The 21,812-nt window shown below is 42.3% G+C and overlaps 7 protein-coding genes across 7 annotated transcripts; 5 read left to right on the top strand and 2 right to left on the bottom strand.

Moving 5' to 3' along the window:
• Nucleotides 1-4,582: 4,582 nt before the first annotated feature.
• Nucleotides 4,583-5,379, top strand: EAF01_006859 (uncharacterized protein; the record flags this gene model as incomplete). Its single annotated transcript, XM_038915113.1, has 2 exons — nucleotides 4,583-4,585; nucleotides 4,639-5,379. The coding sequence occupies 2 exons, from the start codon at nucleotides 4,583-4,585 to the stop codon at nucleotides 5,377-5,379; spliced, it is 744 nt and encodes a 247-aa protein (XP_038770068.1).
• Nucleotides 5,380-5,836: 457 nt separating this feature from the next.
• Nucleotides 5,837-6,334, bottom strand: EAF01_006858 (uncharacterized protein; the record flags this gene model as incomplete). Its single annotated transcript, XM_038915112.1, has 1 exon — nucleotides 5,837-6,334. The coding sequence occupies one exon, from the start codon at nucleotides 6,332-6,334 to the stop codon at nucleotides 5,837-5,839; it is 498 nt and encodes a 165-aa protein (XP_038770067.1).
• A 1,025-nt stretch (nucleotides 6,335-7,359) lies between these two features.
• EAF01_006857 (uncharacterized protein) lies at nucleotides 7,360-9,735 on the top strand (the record flags this gene model as incomplete). The annotated part of the gene is made up of 5 exons (XM_038915111.1): nucleotides 7,360-7,495; nucleotides 8,043-8,198; nucleotides 8,269-8,439; nucleotides 8,515-8,527; nucleotides 8,586-9,735. 5 exons carry the CDS (start codon nucleotides 7,360-7,362, stop codon nucleotides 9,733-9,735), a joined length of 1,626 nt encoding a protein of 541 aa, XP_038770066.1.
• A 970-nt stretch (nucleotides 9,736-10,705) lies between these two features.
• On the top strand, nucleotides 10,706-12,029 carry EAF01_006856 (uncharacterized protein; the record flags this gene model as incomplete). Its single annotated transcript, XM_038915110.1, has 5 exons — nucleotides 10,706-10,850; nucleotides 11,024-11,523; nucleotides 11,585-11,724; nucleotides 11,780-11,796; nucleotides 12,013-12,029. The coding sequence occupies 5 exons, from the start codon at nucleotides 10,706-10,708 to the stop codon at nucleotides 12,027-12,029; spliced, it is 819 nt and encodes a 272-aa protein (XP_038770065.1).
• Nucleotides 12,030-12,047: 18 nt separating this feature from the next.
• Nucleotides 12,048-13,646, top strand: EAF01_006855 (uncharacterized protein; the record flags this gene model as incomplete). The annotated part of the gene is made up of 1 exon (XM_038915109.1): nucleotides 12,048-13,646. The coding sequence occupies one exon, from the start codon at nucleotides 12,048-12,050 to the stop codon at nucleotides 13,644-13,646; it is 1,599 nt and encodes a 532-aa protein (XP_038770064.1).
• Nucleotides 13,647-16,220: 2,574 nt separating this feature from the next.
• Nucleotides 16,221-16,733, bottom strand: EAF01_006854 (uncharacterized protein; the record flags this gene model as incomplete). Its single annotated transcript, XM_038915108.1, has 2 exons — nucleotides 16,221-16,378; nucleotides 16,445-16,733. 2 exons carry the CDS (start codon nucleotides 16,731-16,733, stop codon nucleotides 16,221-16,223), a joined length of 447 nt encoding a protein of 148 aa, XP_038770063.1.
• A 1,849-nt stretch (nucleotides 16,734-18,582) lies between these two features.
• EAF01_006853 (uncharacterized protein) lies at nucleotides 18,583-21,130 on the top strand (the record flags this gene model as incomplete). Its single annotated transcript, XM_038915107.1, has 2 exons — nucleotides 18,583-18,690; nucleotides 18,740-21,130. 2 exons carry the CDS (start codon nucleotides 18,583-18,585, stop codon nucleotides 21,128-21,130), a joined length of 2,499 nt encoding a protein of 832 aa, XP_038770062.1.
• Nucleotides 21,131-21,812: the final 682 nt, after the last annotated feature.

Raw genomic sequence — 21,812 nt, 5'->3', positions numbered from 1 at the left:
TATGAAATCTTGAAATTGTAATTGGCCATGGTCTCCGACCATCTGACCTGTCGTCTGTTTAACTGCTTCGTTGTGGTGAAGTAAACCAAGTTCTTATGATCCGTATACACCTGTACTGTGTATTTTGATCCTTCCAAATATACTCGCCATTCTCTAAATGCGTCGACTATCGCCAGTAATTCTTTGTCATATATTTCGTAGTTCAATTCGGCTGGTGATAGTTTTCGAGAGTAGAATGCGATTGGTTGCTATTTCTCATTTTGACCTGGTTGGCTCAGAACTGCCCCTATAGCGAAATCTGAGGAGTCCGTCTCCACTATGATTTGCTTATCAGGGTCGAATGTCAACAGTATTGGCTCCTCGGCCACTGCCTGTTTGAGCGTTTCGAAGGACTCCTGCGCCTTGGCGGTCCATTCAAAGCTTCCTTGATCTTTTATGGTTAACGTGGTCAAGGGTGTAGTAATCCCTGAATAACCCTTGATGAATCTTCTATAGAAGTTGACGAATCCTAGAAAGGATTGTACTTCCTTGATTGTGGTCGGCTGCTTCCATTCGAGCACTGCCTTAACCTTGTCTTTGCTCATCTTGAGCCCTTGGCTTGACACGGTGAATCCTAGGAACTCTGTTTCCGTAACATGGAATTCACATTTGCTTGGTTTACATAGCAAATCGGCTTTGGTTAAACTTTCAAGAATGTTGCTGACATCTTTGATGTGTTGGACCTCGTTGTTTGAATATACTAGGATATCGTCCAAGTAGCATATACAACAAGTGTCCAAGTACTGTAACAACACATTGTTCATAAGTCTCATGAAAGTAGCTGGTGCATTAGTTAGCCCGAAGGGCATAACTTGATATTCGTATAGCCCGTATCTTGTCTTAAAAGCGGTTTTCCATTCCTCGCCTTTCTTCATTCTAATCAAGTGGTACCCGTTTCGTAGGTCCATCTTGGTAAATATTGTAGCTCCGCCTAATCGATCTCTTAATTCCGTAGCTAATGGAAGTGGATATCGATCCTTCTTGGTAAGCGTGTTGAGCTTTCTGTAGTCCACAACTAGTCTCTTAGTACCATCTTTCTTGGGTACCCACATAGTTGGACTTGCCACTTGGGACGTGGATTCCCTGATCCATCCCTTGGCCAAATTGTCATTGATATATTCCCTGAGCGTCTTTAGCTCATCGGCCGACATTGAATAAATTGGGGTGTGCACAGGCATCTTGCCTTCCTCCAATATTATTTCATGATCCCATGGCTTGTGTTCTGGTAAAGCCTCATGGATCCCTGGTTCTTTGAAAACATGTTCGTATTTCTTGTACTGTTCTGGTATCATAGGCTCCTTTGCCTTGATTGCGATTTCCTGCCGTGTCGTTGGCTTCTGCATTTGTAGAGGAGGTGTACTGGCCTTCGCTCTTAATGGAGGACTCTGGACTGGGTGTCCTACGTCGCCGGTGTTGTTCGCGTTCAACTCTCCTTGGCGCGTGTTACGTCTCGCGGACGCCTTGAACGTGTCGTCGTGACCGTTCTTGCACTGATCAAATGTCACTGTTCCTTGTGACCAATCTATTCTGGGATTATGTGCCTTCAACCATGGCATTCCTAAGATGATCTGTTGTTGGCCCAATGGCACAACGTCAAGCTGTATAACCTCCGAATGTTGGGTCATATTCATTCGTACTGGTCGTGTCTCCTGTGAAACGTTCCCATCAGATCCTGCTAGCTGTCCGTCAACTAACTGCAATTGGTAGGGGTTTTGTTTCTTTTGGAGTGGGACTCCCAAGTACTTTGCAGCTTCTGGTGAAATAAAATTTCCTGTAGCCCCTGAATCTATCATGGCTTGCTGTATTTGTCCGTTTATTTTGACCTTGCAGTATATTTGACCTGCTTGTCCTGTAGCATTCAGCTGTGGTGTAATTTGATCATCCTTGCTGTCCTGAATGACCTCGTCATCCAATGTTGTCCATCGAGGTTCTTCTTCTTTTAAATAAACGGCGTTCGTTCCTGATCTAGTTTTATCATCGAGTAAGTCTTTCCATAAGGTGTATCGGGAGGTTCCTCGAGTTACTCTCATTATTGTACCCACGACTGGTGGTGGTAATATGGCCTGGGCTTGGACACAATATTCTTCTCCAACTTTTCTACAAAGAAACAGAGTCTGGCTCTCATTTCTCTCAGATATATGGTAGTAGAATACTTCCCATAGCTCCCCTTGGCCTGGACATTGAAGGTGTTCTTCACTAATTCTTTCCACGAAGGATGTGTTTGTAGTGATCCCGAACCATAGGATTCGGTGCTGGTCGACGTACCGAACCTCGTAGGATTCACCCTCCTCAGCGTCTGCTACACTGAGGTCATAGTTGATGGTTCCTTCATCGGTATTCTCAAATCTCCAGATGCGACGGTTCCATTGGTCAATTTCTCGAATAGACCATGATTCTCCTAACTGCGGGTCTTTGTTTACCCATGAGAGGCCTTCGACCTCTTCTTCTTCTTCGTAAGCTGGTGGTGGCGTGGCTAGCCCTGTCATGCTAACAGCACACAATTGTGGCGTGAAGGTGGCATTAAGTTGGCCCTTGCCGAACTTATTCTTAAAGTTGCCCTTCTTGCCCCCTGTTCTCTTGCTTCGACATTCTGCTGCCCGATGCCCTGCTTTCCCACATTCAAAGCATAAGTTATTTTCTCGTCTTCGTTTCTTTTCCGGATCATCATTCCCACCTTTGTGGTGCGTAGCGTCGAGTTCCATAGGGTCTCCATATCTCTGTGGATTGTAACGTGGTCTTCCCTCATTCTTGCGGTAACGCTCTTGCTTTTGATTTCCCTGGGGTTTGTATGATCTTTGACTTTGTCGATATCGGTAAAGACGATCATCTGATTCGATGGAGTCCTGGATTAGGTCGTTCAAGTTTACACTCTCGGCAGATCTTTCTAACTCCAGTCTGACTTCTGGTTTGAGTCCTTTACGATAGTGACTCATGATGGCGGTTTCGTCCCACTTGGTTGTTCCCGCATATCTTCGGAATTCCGTAGCATACTTCAATGCTGATCCTGTCTGCTTGAGGTTGAAGATCTTATCTTCCGCTACCTCTAGCTCATTGGAGTTCCCGAAGATTCTACGAATCTCTGTCTTAAATCCTTCAAAACTGTTGAAGATTGTTCGAGTGGGTTGCATGCGATCCTGGTCGTCATGCTCGAAATAGTCTCGTAAATATGGTTGAATCCACTTGCTTGCTTCTCCTCTGAGATATGATACAGCCCATACACTCTTGGATTCCTTTTTGGTGAACTTGTCTTCGTTGAATCTGAAGTAGATTTCAAGTTGTAAGAGGAAGGTGTCGAGTTCCTGTCGACTTCCTTGGTATTTGTCTGGTAAGGCAATCTTGAGTGTTTCGTTGATGGTAATTTCCTTGAGAGCGTCGGTCATCTCGACATCGTCGATGTCGGGTGCTTGTGCCTGACTGCTCGCGGATGCACTGGTGGGTGCCATATCGTTGGTTGGTATTGAATTGGTACTTGAAGCAGAAATGGTGCTCAAAGTGTTACGGGAGCTGCCTCTAGGGTCACGTGGAAGTGTCTAGAGATCTCTCGAGGTGGTTTAGACTAGACTTCATGTAGGAATTCAATAAGGTTGTAACTGGTTGCAATTCTCGTAACTATAGTAATGAAACTAATGATTGTTCTTGAGCACGAAGCTCTACATTGTAATGAAATCCCATTCCCTTATATAGATCTTCGTACTCTGATGTTGGTTGGAGTTTCTTGGAGTCCTGGCTCCCAAGGACCTCCTTGGAGCCCTGGCTCCTGGGGACTCCACCACGTGACACTTGTCACATGGCATTCTGTTACCCATCGTAACAAAATATTAGCTATAGAAAATGTCATATGTTTTATATATGTTTTTCCGTATATAATAATTAGATATTACATAAGATATTTTGATGAGGGATTATATACTCAATGAGAAAACCTTCAATTTAAACTATTTCGATTCAATTCTAATATTATATAAAATCTTCATAATTATTAGTAATTATAAATCTCAAATTCAAAGAATTCCATAGAGATTTCTTACAAGCTGTCCCGTGAGTCCGTGCACCCACAGGAGGAGGTAGGTATGAGCCCCACTTTTCACTTGAAAATTCTTGGCACTTTTTCGAACAATTTCTTCTTAAGTCAGTAATTTCAAAAATCCCAAAAATCGAAGAAATGCGCTCTTTCGCCCTTTGGAAGAGGCCTGGGTTGTGTGGCAGCATGACCTATCTGTTCTATGATGTGCTGTTTCTTCTGTTCGAAGTCTGCTAGGTAAACTTTCTTACAAGTCTAAAGAATAGTGACAAAGTTTAAGAGAATCATTGCTCAGCCTTGTCTTCAGCCTTTTGCTAACCTAGTGGAGCCACCCGTGGACGTCCTGAACTCAATTAACACCGCCACATCAAAAGAATTCGAGGAGCCACGTTTAACTTTCAAATAAGGCTACTAGTCTCATCATTACTGTAACTCGAAAAGCGCATCACGCACTTCTTTTGCCTACCTACTGTCAGTTAATTTCAAGGGCCTTCGTTTCTTTTACTTATCAAATCCTTCATAATGGTATGTATATGTATCCCTTAATTTCCTTCAGGATCGCAATCTAACAATCATAGAACACTCTCTTCAATACCGCACTCAAACAATCCACCTCCCTTCGTCGGGATCTTTCCTCTCTTTCTCCACCTGAATCGCAACCCCTCACTCCATCTCTACTCGGTCAAATATCTTCATCTCTAACCTCCTTCTCAAGAACTCTTGATTCTTACGCTTCCCTCCAATCTGCCGAACTCAATCCTTCCAAGAAGGAAAAGGCTTATGAACGATTAACTACATTCCGCTCTGAACTACAAGAATACCGCTCCCAGTTTGCTACTCTCAAATCGCAAAATGAAGATCACCAAACACAGATAGATAGGAGTGAGTTGCTTGGGAGAAGACCACATCATGCATCTACACCCGAGAATCCTTATGCAAGTACAACAAGTGCGACCGCTGCTCGGGATAGCCCGTGGAGACGAGAGGGTGGACCCGGTGGAAGTCAACTTTCTATGAACAGTGGGGATTATACAAGGGAAACACATGCTTTACGAGAACAATCTTTCTTTCAAAATACGCATAGTGCGTTGGATGAATACCTAGCTCGTGGGCAAGCAGTTTTAGGTGATTTGGGACAACAGAGAGAAATGTTGAAAGGGACACAAAAACGATTGTATAGTGTGGCAAATACCTTGGGCGTATCTGGCGATACTATCCGCATGATTGAGAGACGTGCGAAGCAGGACAAATGGATTTTTGGAATTGGGGTGATGATATTTTTTGCCTTTTGTTGGGCTGTCATACACTTTCTGAGGTGACGTATTTGGTGCAATCAGGTCATCATTAGTACGGGAAGAGCTATCTTGGTAGTTATGAATTTAGGTTTGGGAGTGTGTATGAATATTGGGCAACTGTTGTTTTCTTGGTAATGTAAGCGTGGAGTCTGGAGTATGGTTCGGCACAAAAAGGGGCGGCTGTTCGTGCGACAGCGAACATCAAGCATCTCAATTTTGATAGGAAGAACGAAAAATTCACCAGTGGCTTTGACCAAGTTTCACAAACAGGTTCCTGGCTATGTCAATGTCTTGGAAATTTCCTCGAAAAGTCTTACATGTCTTTGGCCAATGTTCAAGGATTGGAATTATGAGATATCTCATAAACCAAAGATGGAATGTCAAAATGCAGTCCCTTCACCCTGTTCTGCTTATCATACTTCTGCTTCTCTTGAATACGCCCTTTCTGTATACCAGCATACCGCGACTACATGTCTCCACGTCAGTAGTGACTGCAGGTCCAGTTTGAAACCATCTCAGCCTCTTTCATTCTAAGCTTGTTTTTACACCGCATTGATTGATGTCTTCTCCAGGTCGTTTCATGAATGTCTTCGGTATCCGCCATTTCGCCTTCGTCGAGTTCCTCATTGACCATACTTGTCAAGATGCTTTTCGCCATCCTTGCACTTCCACAAGGATTAATATTCATCAACTTTTCGCAGTTGACTTTGCACAGCTCAATTCTCCAAGCTGTTTTCGTCGCCTTTGATGTCGCTGCAGTGTTTCTGTCTATGGTGTCACATGTCGTCTGAAATCTTCTCGAGCCGTGCCGGCCATTCCTTGTCCCAGTTTGAGGGTTATATTCACCAACCCTGTCGCCAGAGTCCTGCTGTATATTAGCTGGGAGGTTCCATGTGGAGCTTAGAATGCATACATCTTGATGGTACTTCCGTTTTTTTGGTATATCTATAGGCTTCGATGTTTGTTCGTCTGAGGGCATTATTGTTTGTGGTGACACTTAGTGAAGAACAGAATTATTCGATTATTCTTCGACTTGAGACGATAACCGGTAACATTAAGACGCTATGAGCTTGAATTTCCACCGACCTTGCGGCCCGTATTTGACTGTGCACTCTACGTGTTTATGGGGAAAAGTCTATCGACCCCAAGGTGTTGGTAGACTTCATGATCCTCTGCTCGTATCCAATATTTAAGCGCCGACCCGAGGGAACGGTAACAAATCACAGTGCTTGTGGGATATCAATTTTGTATTGCTTCTGCACTAAGCCCTGATTACGGAAAAGATTAACATGGTGTAGCCAATAACACTCTGAAGAAACATGACACGGGACGTAATGACTAGGTTATAGTTCCTCAGGATCCCAGTCATGATAAGAGTGCAGCTGGCAAACAGCGAGGTTAGCATGATCAAGTTCATAACCCCTCGAAATCGAATTATACCGGGCGCTAAGATTTCTCTAGTATCTATGTGCATCTCGATCAAGAATGTTTTCAATTAGTTGGCCAACTTACCGTTATACCTATTACATTCAATATCTCATGCACAAACCTTTCCAGTGACTGTGCATTAAACGCATTCCGGGCGGTTATTTTCTTTCGGTATAGGATCCTCATCTTACCGGCACGATTATACATGTTCTCACTTCTCATTCAACTCAGTGGTTGAATTAGGCTCAGCGGTCAAAGGTGCTTACTTCGCTATGTATATGAACATAATAAGGCATGGTTGATTGATGTTGCGTGAATACAACAGTTGGATGGCTTGAAAACCAACACATCCATACCATTTGAATGATTTGTTCAGATCCAATGCTAAAAGTCATTGAATATGGAACCAATCGGAGGATTCTGCTTACTGCATTACCTACTAGGTAGGTGGCCGTTTATATATGGCAAGCGGGGGATCCCAATTTTGTGCGACCTTATTCTTCTTCATTTTGAAACTTATCATTGTCGTCCAAATTTTCACATTTTTGTTTGTGTTTAGAGATAAATTAGATCAAAATGAAGATTGCATGTCTTCAATTTTCACCAGTTTTGGGCGATGTCGACAATAACTTAACTCGAGCCGATGCTGTCCTAGCTAAAGCAAATGTGCAAGATTTAGACTTACTTGTACTGCCTGAATTAGCATTTTCGGGTAAGCCATTTTTTCGCTTTATCATAATACTGCCTGCTTTCTCGGCCTCGACTCTCACAAAAGAAATCATCAGCTTGATTGCCAGTGCACGCAACGCAATTTGATCATTCGTTGAAACCGATTTGCGCTTGATCACCGTGGTACGCTCATGACACACCTTAATTCCCGTACGACTTCGGACCGCAATACTGCCCTTCATTGTTATTTTGACTCCATGTCAGCGCGGCTTTGACCGAAAGAGAAATATGTTATGGCCACAGATCATGTTCGACAAGCACCGCATCTTTCTGTTCACTCGATATAGATCACAAATAATATTTACAATGACAAAATCCCGAGGCCACTTACTGGTTGACTACTGAGCTTTCATCGCTCAATATCACCTCCAGTCATTGGGTGAATTCAATTTGAAGTCCGTCACAGCTGTCATCCTCGAATTGAATCCATAAAGCTTCAGCTGAACGAAATTCGGCTGTTTTTCTTTTGTCAAAATACCCTTCATACTCGAAATCAGTATTCTTGCGGTTCTGACGCTAATCACGCACAGGATACAACTTCAAATCGCTCCAACATATTTCTCCATACCTTGAACCTACAACATCGGGTATCTCTTCACTCTGGGCCCGCACTACGGCCCTAAAATACGAATGTGTGGTTATCGTTGGGTATCCTGAAAAGGTTGACATCAGCCCCAAATGGCCAGGTAGGCTACATTTTCTGCCAAAATACCACCCCATCGATCATGTTGACCCGCTAATCATTCCTGGTGCCAGCTTCTCCCGAGTATTATAACAGCGCAATTACGGTCAATAAAGATGGAGAAACGATATCGAATTATAGAAAGTCGTTTTTGTATCATACTGATTCCAAATGGGCTTTGGAAGGCCCGGACGGCTTCTTCGATGGCGAAATTGATGGGCTTGGCAATGTTGCTATAGGAATTTGTAAGTGGCCAACCAAATCATTTGAGCGTGAGTAAAATATCCGAAAACATAGAAATCTTGCTAACATTTTTCAAGGCATGGATCTTAAGTAAGCACTTTCACTTCTATCTTGATTCATCTGCCTCTGCTGACATTGCTCAAAACAGTCCATACAAATTCGAAGCCCCTTGGAGTGCTTGGGAATTTGCCTATCATATCATACACAAGCAGGCAAATCTTGTTGTACTTTCCATGGCTTGGCGAACACGAGAAGATGTTCGAAGTTATAGTAGACAGCCGAAAGAACCCGATATGGATACGCTTGCCTATTGGCTTGCGAGACTTGAGCCTGTCATCAGAGCTGAGCAAAAGGGCGAGATCATTGTTGTATTTGCCAATCGAACCGGTGTTGAGGATGATGCCGTTTACACTGGAACAAGTGCAGTGCTGGGGATTTGCGGTGGAGAGGTTAAGGTTTATGGTCTTCTAGGTCGGGGAGAAAAGGAGCTCCTTGTTGTCGACACCAGTATCAGACCAAAGGCCAAGCTCGTTGCCGATCCCAAGTCATCGTCTCCTGAAAAAGCAGATTCAGAAACCTCAAAAGGTTCCCGCACCGTTTCTCCAGCATCTGCTACACCGAACACGAAAGTCAAGTCAAAGAAGTCGGAATCGAAGTCCCCGCCAAGACTTGATCCGAAAATTCGAGGAAAACGCGACAACCCTACCAATTCCAGCATCGACGAGATTCTAAATACTGTAACGCCAATCTCGCCAGTCGAACCGATGTCTCCTCACGCATATTTCTCCACGCTGGGAAAGAAAAAAGATAAATCGTCTGAAACACCGCCTACCATCAAAACACCCGCAAAACTCGATAACTCCGTCTCAGGGTCTACTTTCGATCGAACTCCTACGCCATTCCCAGATCCAAAAACTGCACCCAAAGATTCAATCAAATCTCCAACCCCCATACCGACACCAGTCATCCCTTCCAAACCTTCTGTTACTTCAAGTGGTCGACCTTTGACTCCACCAACATCTCCATCTGTACCGACACCTTCCACAACATCATTTCGTCCTGTATCGCCAAAATCTAGGAATGCTAGTCGAACTAGACCTATAAAAGAGGATCCTACAATTCTCACCTCACAAGAGGTCGCTCAAGATCCCAATATTATGGCATCGATCATAGGCATAATCGAAGAGAAGAAGCTCAAACCTAGTGTCGTTGTGGATCAATCCAAGGTACCCCACACATTGTCTCCAACTCCCAATAGAAGGAGTCTTTCTCCTCGGCCAAGCAGTACAGTTTGGTAAACCATGTGACGACAGAGTGAGATCACGATAATGACAAAGAATTTATGATTTTAAAGTAGGCTAGGGAACATCTTGCATTATCACATGGCGACATCCGTTTTTATATCCAGTTTGCTCATCAAGTTACACGGATTCCCTCTCATTAATATTTTGAGATCCTAGTAACATGAAAATGCTACATTTTCATTTCTACATAATACTTGTATCCGTTTCTCTATTTCGTGTTCAAAACATAAAATTGCTGTTTTATCGTGCTTACATACTCTATTCGCTATTTAGCATTAATGAAAACACTTAAACTACGTACGTCCTACTTTCTAATATAAACTAGTGAAATTCCCTTGATAAATCACACGGCGTTTAAACATACGAAGCTCATGTGCCATTACAGACAATAACAATACTTGGAGAAACGTGGGGCCGATCAAAAAATTAGCCTGGGGAAAAGGTGGCTTTCTTCTAAATTCGGTTCCGGCTCAAAATTAGGGGGCGCTTAATTTTAACGTATGCTTAAGTTTGAGCCACCATTAGTCATGGCGATTGACAGATGAGTGAAAGGATGAGGGGATCAGAGGGATACGCAAGGAAGTTCTATCATGAACAATCTAGTCACAAAATAATACTCAAGGTCCTTGAAACGCATAATCCGAATGAAAATTGCACAATTGGAAACTTTCAAATTGATGTTTCTTTGGCTCGACATATTCCGACTGACCAGTAGTCATCGGGGCATAGAATTTGAAGGGACTAAAAAGACTTAAGAAGCCCTAGCTCCAACCATAACATCATGATTTCTCTGAGTAGATTATTATTCCTAATCCATATTAAGGAAAGTGCAATTGAAAGCAGTCCAGATAGGAATTTCTAGAACATAAATATATATCCCCCATGCCTCAAATATGTTCACTCATTACAATTCGAAAGACCTAGACTTGGAAGCAACATCATTAACTTCAAGACTTCATCCAATATGACTATCGGAAATCAACTCATGGGCTATCAAAATGCCTCTACGAATACTTCGCCTATCGAAGAGAATTTTTATACACCTAAGAAATGGCAAAATTTGTCTTATACTCCAGATACTTCAGCTCCTTCTCTGACAGCAAATACTGGTGAGTTTTATATTTAACTTTATCTTCGTACTATCCCCTCTATCATTCCACATCAAGTTGTTAATTGAAATCACGCATGTCATTTCTCTGTCTTGTACAAATTCAATCCTGCCAATTTACCCCAATTTTGCAGATGTATATGGGATAGACTCGCTGAATTCTCAACATCGTAGGCGCGAACCAATTGTCACTTAACGTTGGTGGTTTCAACTCGTCATCCAAGCTTCAACCTCTGGGAGGAACAACTCGACGCTGCCACCGAAGACAAGCTAAACTACATCGAAATTCGCCTCAAGCTGCCTTCAAACAAGGTCATCTCATTAAAAAATCATTCCACGAAAAATATAGAACTCTTGAAGTTATTGGTAAAGGCGGTTATGGAAGTGTGAGTTCTATTGCGGAAAAAGCTACAAACAAGTTATTTGCCGTCAAGATGGAATTGAAATGTACAAAAAAGGCATCGTTGCAAGGAGAGTGGAATTTGCAAAAGAAGTTGAATCACACATCAATTCTTCGTGTTCATGACTTCTACGCATGTATAGATGAAGAAAGCAGAATGGTTATGGATTTGGGGGAAAAGACCATGTTCAACATGATTATTGAGAAAGGATACATTGAAGAAACTCGAATGAAGAGGTACTTTAAGGACATCCTATTGGGACTTGAATACTTGGTAGGAACCCCGGCTCAAGAAATTCAACTGGAGGTAAAGAGTGTGCTAATTCGATTGATAGAAATCTAAAAATATCTTGCATCGCGATATAAAGCCAGGAAATATGATCCTTGGGCGCGGCTCGGGTGGTCGTATGATGATAGCAGACTTTGGCTTGGCAGAAATTTTGATAGGTGGCAAAAGAAACAAGATGACCTCAAGGTGCGTACAACATACGATACAAACTCTCAAATGTTATTTGCTAACTTCATCATAGAAAAGGAACATTTAGTTGTAAGTTCCCACCATATCCCATCTGCACTTGATTTTGAGAAGATATCAATATTTGAAAGCACAATGGTGGTTCTAGTGAATCTAAAATTTCAAATTGATACTAAGTCAACTACCCCACTTTCCGACCACCCCCTCTTTTCGACCACCTCAAAAACCACACCGCTTTGAGTAATTATAAAATTTATACTTTGAATAACTCAACAATGCTTTAATCAGTTGATTTGAAATTTTGATATTATTATAATTGTGATATGAAGAATAGATATACCGAAGAAGATATCGCAGAGGCTCTTAGAGCGATTACAAATGGAGCAAGCATACGAAGAGCTAGCTTGGATTATGGTGTTCCACGTACCACACTTCACGATCGAATATATGGTGGAGTTTCGCATCAAAAAGGCGCCCAAATACTTCAAAAGTTATCTCCAATTCAGGAGAATCGACTAGCAGAATGGATATTAGTACAGGAAGCTCTTGGTACTAGCCCTACACATCGTCAAATCAGAGAGATGGCAGAGCACCTCCTTATTGTACGAGGGGAGGATCCCTCACTTGGAAAGAAATGGATACATAGCTTTTTTCGAAGGCATCCTAATATTGGAACTAAGAAGCAACATCAAATCGATTCTGCACGAGTTTCAGGTGCTACATCTGATATTATTAAGAAGTGGTTCCGGAACCTCGCAATCCCTGAAATCAAGGCTATTAAGCCGGCCAACAGATGGAATATGGATGAAGCAGGTATAATGGAGGGTCAGGGTCTTAATGGACTAGTAGTAGGAAGCACTGATCGAAGATTTATTCAAAAAAAGCAACCTGGATCTCGAATTTGGACCTCTTTTATAGAATGCATTTCAGCCAATGGAAAAAGCATTACTCCCCTTGTAATATATAAGGGAAAATCAGTTCAACAACAATGGTTTCCAACAGATTTGACTCTATTCAAGGGTTGGAACTTTACCGCTACAGAAAATGGATGGACTACAGATGCTACAGCTTTAGAATGGCTGAAAAAGATCTATATCCCTCAAACTACCCCTATTCAGCCGGAAAATTCAAGACTCCTCATTTTGGACGGACACGGAAGCCATGAAACTACAGCATTTATGTTAGAATGCTTTAATAACAACATATATCTCTTATTTCTCCCACCACATACGTCACACGTACTACAACCACTCGATTTATCTGTGTTCTCACCCCTAAAAAGTGCATATCGAATCGAACTTAATAAATTAAGTCTATTATCCGATTCCTCACCAATTGGAAAGCGCAATTTCCTTTCTTGCTATCAGAAGGCTAGAATAGAAGGTTTAACTATTCAAAATATCAAGTCTGGGTGGCAAGCTAGTGGTCTTTGGCCCAAAAATATGGCTAAACCTCTTATGAGTCGACTTTTGCTTGAAAATAGCAATAGAGAGGTTTTATCACTTAATCCTGAATCTGATGATGATCCTATTCTTCAATGGAATATATATTCATCGTTTATTCAATGGAAAACCCCTCAAAAAGGAGCCGATATCAGAAAATATAGAGATATAATGATTCAAGAGAAGGAGATCGATTTGCCAACACGAAGATTACTATTTCGCAAGATTATAAAAGGATTCGATGCTAAGGATTATGAACTCTTAGAGGCAGAGAATAAGATTAGAAAGCTAGAATATCAATTAGATGAAGCATTACCTAGAAAAAGGCGAAAGGTTGTGGTATCTCCAAATTCGAAGTTCGCAGGGATTAGAGCTATAAGGCGTACACAAATTGAAGCTGGAGATCGTGAAGATGAGGTAGATGATAGCTCTAGTGCTATAGAAAGTGATTCTACAGGCGATTTCATTGAAGTTCAATAGTTATTGAGTTATTAAAGTTTTAAGTGTAGATAATATGAATTTTTTAGGTGGTCGGAAACAGGGGGTGGTCGGAAAGTGGGGTAGTTGACTTACTCCTAATTAGAAAGAGTCTGAACCATCAAAACCCTACCCAAACCACCGTGCCTCCGTGCTAGTTCGTTACCAACTAGGGTTTTACACTTGCTGTCGGTTTATTTGCTAACTTATCAAGATATGGCACCGGAATGCTTCAGTAATGAACCTCAAATTACTGGTCTAGGATTCGAGGTAGACATTTGGGCAGCAGGAGTCTCCCTTTTCCACTGCCTATTGGGCTATCTTCCTTTCGATTCCGCTGAGCCAGCGGATGATGAGAGAAAGAGGAAGCAAAAGACGGTTTCGATGATCAAAAAAGACAAAGTGTCCCTCGATATGGAAATGGGTCCACTGGGTCAACCTATCAGTCAAGAAGTATTAGATCTTTTGGTGAGAATGTTGGAAAAAGAGTTTGAAAAAAGGTTGACAGTTGAGGAGTGTCTTGAACACGAGTGGATGTCCTGATAATTTCAGTCGCATGTTACACAACACAATTTGAAGAGCATATGGCTAGGTTATCGGCGTTAAAAGATATCATTTGGAAATAATAAAGAAGCTTTTATCAAAATTTGGTATATTGTACTCAGATCTCCGTATGATTTTCAACAGCTTGAACTTTGGAACCTTCCCTTGTAACAATCGCAGAGAATTGTCGCATTTGAGATGTTCATATGGGGGCTCAATAATTATCCTAATACGTGGTCCTTGGTAGATTTGATGAGCATAAACACCATGAGTAGCTACCTGTAGTGCCAGCCATACTTCAAAGTTGGAAGATACACTCCTGCGTGGGTTTATGATGCAAAGTCGCTTGGGTAGAATCCCTTGCAAATGGATGAATTTTAAAATTTATGGGTAGGACCCTGTCCAACTCGGGAGCAGTGTGAAAAGTTTTTGCCGCTCAACTATAGATAATATTGAAGAAAAATGGCATACAAATTTGGGCGACCCGGATGAACTCAACCAATGTGCTCCAAACCAGGAAATTCGTAACCGGATCCTCTCATGTACCATGACACACAAAGCCGATGATGAATGTGCATAGCACTCAACTAATCATGTTCCACTTCAGATGATATATCATATGGGGAAATCGCAAATGGAACTCAAATTGTGAGACAAGAAAAGGCGAATTGAAGGATTGGATTCTGTCAGAAGACACTTGACATTCTGATACTTTTGAGAATCTCTTCGTCAAATTAGTCCATTCGGAAGTAATTTGCTCTTTATAGACTGCAATAGAGAAGTTACATTTAATAGTCAATATGCCATCTCATTGTCCCACGTCTACAATATAAAGGGGGTACTGAGTTGGGTTTATGATGAATAGAATTGGAATGAGAATGAACTTTCATGAATTCAAGACATAGATATGATACATTCATGCATAGATTGCTAATCGATTTCATCTGCCATTTCTCATGAGCTGTGTCATCTGTCTTGAGCGGGAAGCATGGATAGGAATCCTCAATTGCTTAGTACAACGAAGAAGAGAACAATAACAACCATACCGAAAGTTCTCAATGGCTAGGTATACCAAGTATTAGAGTCAAAAAACGCACCAACTTGGCCCGGACCGTGATCAAATCAAAAATATGATAACTCAAGGCTGTTGGATACTCGTCCAAATGGATTGCTGACAGGTGGATATTCATGATCCGATCCTTTCGGGAAATAGTGAACCAGGCGGGAGATTATTTGTTCCTACTTCTATGTTTGAGAGGCGGTTTGAAATTAGGAGGGTCGGAATTAGGAAAGCGAAGACATATCAATCAAAGATTGTTCATGGGCGTCTTGGGATCTTCTGAATCGAATCAGAAGACCAACCAAAAGGTTGAATTTTGCAATTCTACCGTTGTGAAGCGCCAGCTATCTGACAGTTACTTCTTGCACAAGTAAGTATATACATAAATGTACACACCGGATGGCTGGAAGCAGAATATCAGTAAGGTTGATCTGTATCTTTGATTGAATATCACTTGCCACCCACCTCATTGCTAATCACTGCACATATGGCTGACTCATTCTGATTGTCCACACGCAGAATACACAATGTTTACCTGTTTTTTGTGTATTTTATTTATTTGATGCCCTCGAGACGCGTTGTGCTTCCTTAAAGTTCTCATTGCTTTACATTGTTTCTGGTTCAATTTCTGCACATGCTGATGGCGTTGAGAGTCACGTGGTCATGCCATTCTACACGTGAGTCGTAGGGGTGACCTAGGTACTGTGCAGATTTCACACAACTATGATTCAAGAAGTCTACCGGTTATACTCATTCTATATTTATCATCAGGTGGTTGACTGATTAATGACAACGATAATAATTGGTACCTACACTCGGTATCCTCGGTATCCTGCTAAAGAGAGTTTTACACAACCGTAAGCCTTTAGCAACAAATGGTAAGGATTTTCGTTCGACATTTGCTTTTGAACCACATGATAACGATATGATAACTTTTTTGATCTCAGGCCCTTTCGGAGATTTATCTCCAATCATTAGAATTTCCAATTGAAGTCAACATAGCCTTTTCCAGCTACGAAAGTGGCATCCCAAGTCAAAGGCTCCTCACTCGTCGCCAATTCATAGTAGAATTCTCTATGTGCTTCACCATCAATTGCGTTTCCTTTAGACGCTCCCTCTGTCGTTTGTTCGTCTGCCCAATAGAACCTTTGATGTGTCAATTCAAATTCATTTACAATTCCGTATGATTTTCACGCACCTGTATCCATCTTTCTTATACACTTCTGCAGCACTTTGGATAAGATGAGCTGCACCAGACTTCCAATGCCAAAGGCAAGTAATGATGGGATGAATTGACGATTCAGTATATTTCCGGTGTAAATCAATGTCTTATTAGTAACTTCGGGAAGAGTTTTGAATCCCTCTACAGCCTCATGTGCAGCAGCATATTCTGAAGTAATGACTACGTTGAGGTCTTCATTAAACTTTTCCAATGGCATAGAGAGAGGATCAGGAGTGACTGTTAATGCTGCGGCTTTTCTATTCATCAACAGTTTTCATTGATTTGGCTTCGGGGTGTTCGATATTCAGACTGCTTAAAAATTTTGTACGCATCAACTATGTGTAGCAACTTCAATGTTGATAGTCTCGAACAATCGAGTTGTAGCCTGGACCACTGAGACTCCAATACTAGAATATAAAGACTAACCGTTGTAAACAACAACAATTGGAACACCGAATTTCTGTTTCACTTCATCGAAAATGTGTTTGATGCTTTTGCGATCGGTGAAATCGGCTTGGATGGAAAGATCAGTCGCCTTGATGAGCCTTCTTTATGGATTCCGCGATACAATCACGGTCTTGTATGATCCTTTCGATGAGAAAACACGAGCGATGTTGAGTCCAGTATTGGGTCCACCACCGGGAACGAGGACAATGTTCGACATGATGACTCAAGAATGGATTTGATATTACTACGAAATGTTTGTATCCCAGAGGTTCCTTAGTTCTTAGAGGTGAATGTGCAAAAAGTGCCTGATATGAGACTTTTTGAGTTGGTATGGGATCTCTTTTAAATACTCTTCCAATTTGATGGAGAAAGATCTGTATGTAGGTATATACAACATTAAGAACTGCTTGGAAATATATCTGCTTACGAACCATCAATTAACGATGTCGTGCTTAGAACCGGGAATTTCCTCATAGTCTATGATTGGTATTACTGAAAGTAGCTAATGGTCCATGTAGCCATACTCTGAACATCTTGTTTCCCTCTTGCATGCAATGCTAAACCGCTGAACGGGAGGTGATGATTCTATTGGTTGGGAAGGGGAGCATTTGATAGGCAAATATGCTTGTGGCTCGATCTTTACCACATAAAAGTCGTTTCCTCGTTCCATAGCTGTATAGATAAATTCCCTCATGTTGATTGGTATCGTCTGATTCAGATTGACAAATTCCTCGTGGTGTCTGGTGGCTTATTTTCAATCAAATCAATGACACAACCCAACTTAATCCAGGCACTAACTATGGGTTTACTTTGAGAGGTATTATCATTTTCTGAAGGGAACAAACAAGAACACGGAATAAATCAAGCGAGGGAAAGAAGGGGTACCTAGTGCTTAAGAAGAGAGGGTTTGAACCAAATGAGAGGAGAAGTGAATTTGGAATATTCTGCCACGACGAAATGATTCACCGCTTTTCAAATACACTATACACTAGATCCATCCTTACGAAGTACTCGCCACAAACAACGAATAGGACATCGCCACACCTAATAATGCTTCTCCCCTTCTCCTCTTCTTGTCCGCTATTCGAGCACTTCATAGAGATTTTTATATAAAAGCTACGCAGTAGAGACACCTTTACAGCTTTGAATTTTCTTAATATCTATCCTTTTCAAACTCAGGCTGATTATCTATTCACGCCTATCCAGGTAAATATGACTCAACCGAAAAGTTGCCATTATTCTGTCTTACATTTTCCATTTTTGCTTCGTTTCCTTGTTCGTGTTGCCTCGCAGTGGAACACAGCCGCGGGTTCCAACGTGATATATAATTGTTGATTGGCCACACAAATCGTAAGTTCATCAATATGCGGGGCAAAAGGTAAAGCTTTCAGTTGCCTGACATCCACTGATACCCTAAATTCTACCAAAATATGAACATCGGACGTCAAAATTGAGCGTCGGGCGATAGAACGGAATATAAGGATTTGAGGGAAGAAGGAACTTCTCATCTCTGTTCATCTTTTCTTTCATCTCTACCCTTCATCAAAATCTACTATTAACACTCTCCTCATTGTCCGTGAAATTTTCTGTAGCTGAATCCCCAGCGGAATCCCCACTCTACGACGGGTTAACACGCGTCGACAACAACCCCAGAAAATTAGGCCAAAATGTCAAGCAAACAAGAATTTCGTGTTCGAGATTTAAGCACTCGAAGTGTTTTGATCTTTCCAACTAGAGCTCAAATCGTTCGTGATATCAGAGATATCACATTACAGGTAAGAAATTTGAATACATACCGTGGTTCGTTATGCTGACGGAGTTTAGACCGGAACCAATCAAATCATCATCGATGGACTTGCTCCAACCATCGATGAACACTCCATCAAAGTTGAAGGAAATGGTTCAGCCACCATCACTGAGGTATCGGTGGATCTTCTACCTAACCGTGATGTTTACGAAGAAGTGTATTCATCCGACTCTGAGCTTGAGGAAGAAACAGATGATGATTCCTCCGACTCTGAGGATGAATCGATGAAGCTTGTCGATACCAAAATCAAGCAAGTGAATCGTTTGCTTGCCCAAGAAACCGAAAAGATCAATTCTGTCGCGAGTCGTCTGAAGATTTGTGAGGATTATGGTGCTACAGTTCGCGATAATCCCCCATCGCCCGAACAGTTCGAGAAACTCATCAAAGCATATCGCGATGAACGCGAGAAGATTTATGTTGAACATGTAGCTGCAACTGCTGCTTTGGAAGTTACGCAAGATGAAATTGTTAGATTGATGAAAGAGAAAAGTAAATTAACAAAAGCACGAACGAAGGCACAACGGAAAGCATTCAAGCAAAAAATTAAGCTTCAAGCGACCAGATCTCGAAAGAATGCCGAGTCGGCAAAAGAAAAGTTACGTATCAAGTCAGAGAGAAGTTTGTTCTGGCCAAAGAAAGTTTATCGTGTCACAATTAGTATTGAGCCTACGAGCTCCGCTATGACATCTGGATCATCCCGTCCTAGCTCGGTAGCTAGTGACATGACTGTCAACAACTACCAAGTCTCTAGCCGTCGAGCTACAGATATCATCAGCCTCTCAATTTCTTACATTACCTATGAAGTTTCTTGGTCTCCACGCTACGATCTCAGCCTTAATACCTTGACTAGCACGGGTGTATTAGAATATGCGGCCGAGCTGAAGAATATGACTTCAGAAACGTGGCGCGATGCCAAAGTTCTTCTCTCAACTTCTCAAACATCCATTACTAGTTTTAATGAATCCATCCCAACCTTGCCCCCATGGAACGTGCGACTACTGAAAGGAGGTAGTAGAAATGCCGAAGCCGCTCTTTTCAGTACCAGTGAAATTGCAGCCAAGAGAACGGAATGGGCTGATAAAAATAATCAACATCTCCAGCAACCTCGCTATCTCCTCTTCGGATTCGAGCCAACCAACAATGCATTTGCAAACAAAGGTGGATTCCCGAGTAACAATTTGTTTGGCAACACCTCGGCCCACCATAAACAAAATTTGTTTCCACCAGTTGCGGGATTTGGATCTACTGCACCATCTCAAGGGCCCAGCGCCAGTGCTCTGTTTGGATCTAATGTGTCATCCCAGAATCCTGCCCCTACTGGTGGCTTATTTGGGGCCCCTGGTCAATCCCAAAATCCCGTCTCTAGCGGTGGTTTATTTGGGTCCTTGCGTCCATCTCCAACCAACAACTCCGAGTCTGTTGCCGAGAACTCTGGCAACCAACCAGCTCAAGGTAACCCTCTCCTTAGTAGCGTCCAGCCTCTCATACATTCAGAGCATAGCGCCAATGTCTCCGCGCCTGGATCAGAGATAGGTGATCCTACCGGCGCTCTCGAAACCCCACTGAATCAACGTCTTCTTTCACCAAAGCCCACCCTTACATTCGAAGAAGGGGCTTGGGAAGAGTCCGGCATGTCTACCACCTATGATCTTCCTGGTCTCAAAACCCTCATGCCCTCGAACTCTGTCCTTAAGCATAAGATTGCCAAAATTGAGTTTAAGAATATTGGATTTGAGCATGTAGTCATACCTAAGCTTCGAACGGTTGCATTCCTCAAGGCCAAATTACGAAATTCATCGAAAATTCCACTCTTAGCAGGCCCAGTGGGATTGAATTTGGATGGAAGCTTTCTAGGTCAGGCTACCTTCCCGAGATGTTCTGTTGGTGAAAGCCTGAGCTTGAACCTCGGTGTTGATCCAGCTATCAAGGTCGTGTATAACAAGCCCGAGGTACGACGTTCGCAAAGCGGGATCTTTTCAAAAGAAGACAGCAATGTCTTCTTACGTTCCTTGTCCTTACGCAACACGAGAATGCAACGAGGTGTCAGTCTGTTAGTTATGGATCAGGTGCCTGTTTCCGAAGAAGAGAGACTCCGAGTCGAGGTTTTGGTCCCTCGAGGTTTGAAGCCTGATGGTGATAGAATTCCTACGGGCTTGAACTTGGATGATGAGATGCTTCAAGGAGGTCGGGAGCGGGAAAGAGACAGAGATAGGGAGAGAGCCTCTAGTAGTGGAGGTGAACTTGTCCGTCGAAGTAAAAAATCCGATGCATGGGGAACGGCCGATGCAGAATTGAAGAAGAGTGGAGAAGTCCTTTGGAATGTGAGGTTAGCACCGGGAGCAGGTGTTAAATTGGTGTTGCAATATGAGGCTGGATTTCCAAGTGGAGAGACGGTAGTTAATGCATAGGTGCCGGAACAAGGTTGTATCATGTCAGATAAGGCGGGGGAGGGGGGGGGGGCTTGTTATGATAGGATATGGCAATATTTTATGTTGGTAGCAATTTGACAAGCGGATTTCCCTAGACATGCCGTTTTCAAGGACGCTCCGTCTCTCCAACGTAACGCTCGTAGAATGCTCCGGCTAATAGCGCAGGTGAGAGTCTTGAATCAAGCCATCAGAACAACTTGGCGAAACAAAACAGCATAGAAACAAATATGGTTTTACCAGTGATAGTGAAGTTACAAGATCTCGGAGATATTTACAACCGAGAAAACATCTACGCTACAAACAGAAAACGAACTGACCTTCTAGTTGCCAATAGCTGATCCTTGACAAGCAGTCTTTTCTGTGTGTGGCAAAGCCCAAAGTTCGGATGAGGAAACTCAATACTTGTGCCGTACTTCAATGTCACATGTTGCAGTATTTACATATTGTGTCAACTGGGATAAGTTTGGTCCAGGTCATACTTCTATTGTAAGACAGTACATCAAACCAAAGCTTTTGTTTCTACTAGGTATTACCGAGGAACCAATGATGGATTTACTTCTTCAACACGATCTCCGGATAGGCAAGTATTTGCTCGCATACTCGTGTTGTTCGGAAGAGTCTTCACATTACCGAAAAGCTTGGTATCCGAATATCAGTCGAA

Source organism: Botrytis porri (assembly GCF_014898465.1).
Source record: "Botrytis porri strain MUCL 3234 chromosome Unknown BPOR_008, whole genome shotgun sequence".
NCBI lineage: Eukaryota > Fungi > Ascomycota > Leotiomycetes > Helotiales > Sclerotiniaceae > Botrytis > Botrytis porri.
The sequence above is the reverse complement of the archived record's forward strand: the minus strand, read 5'-3'. Positions and strand labels throughout refer to the sequence as shown.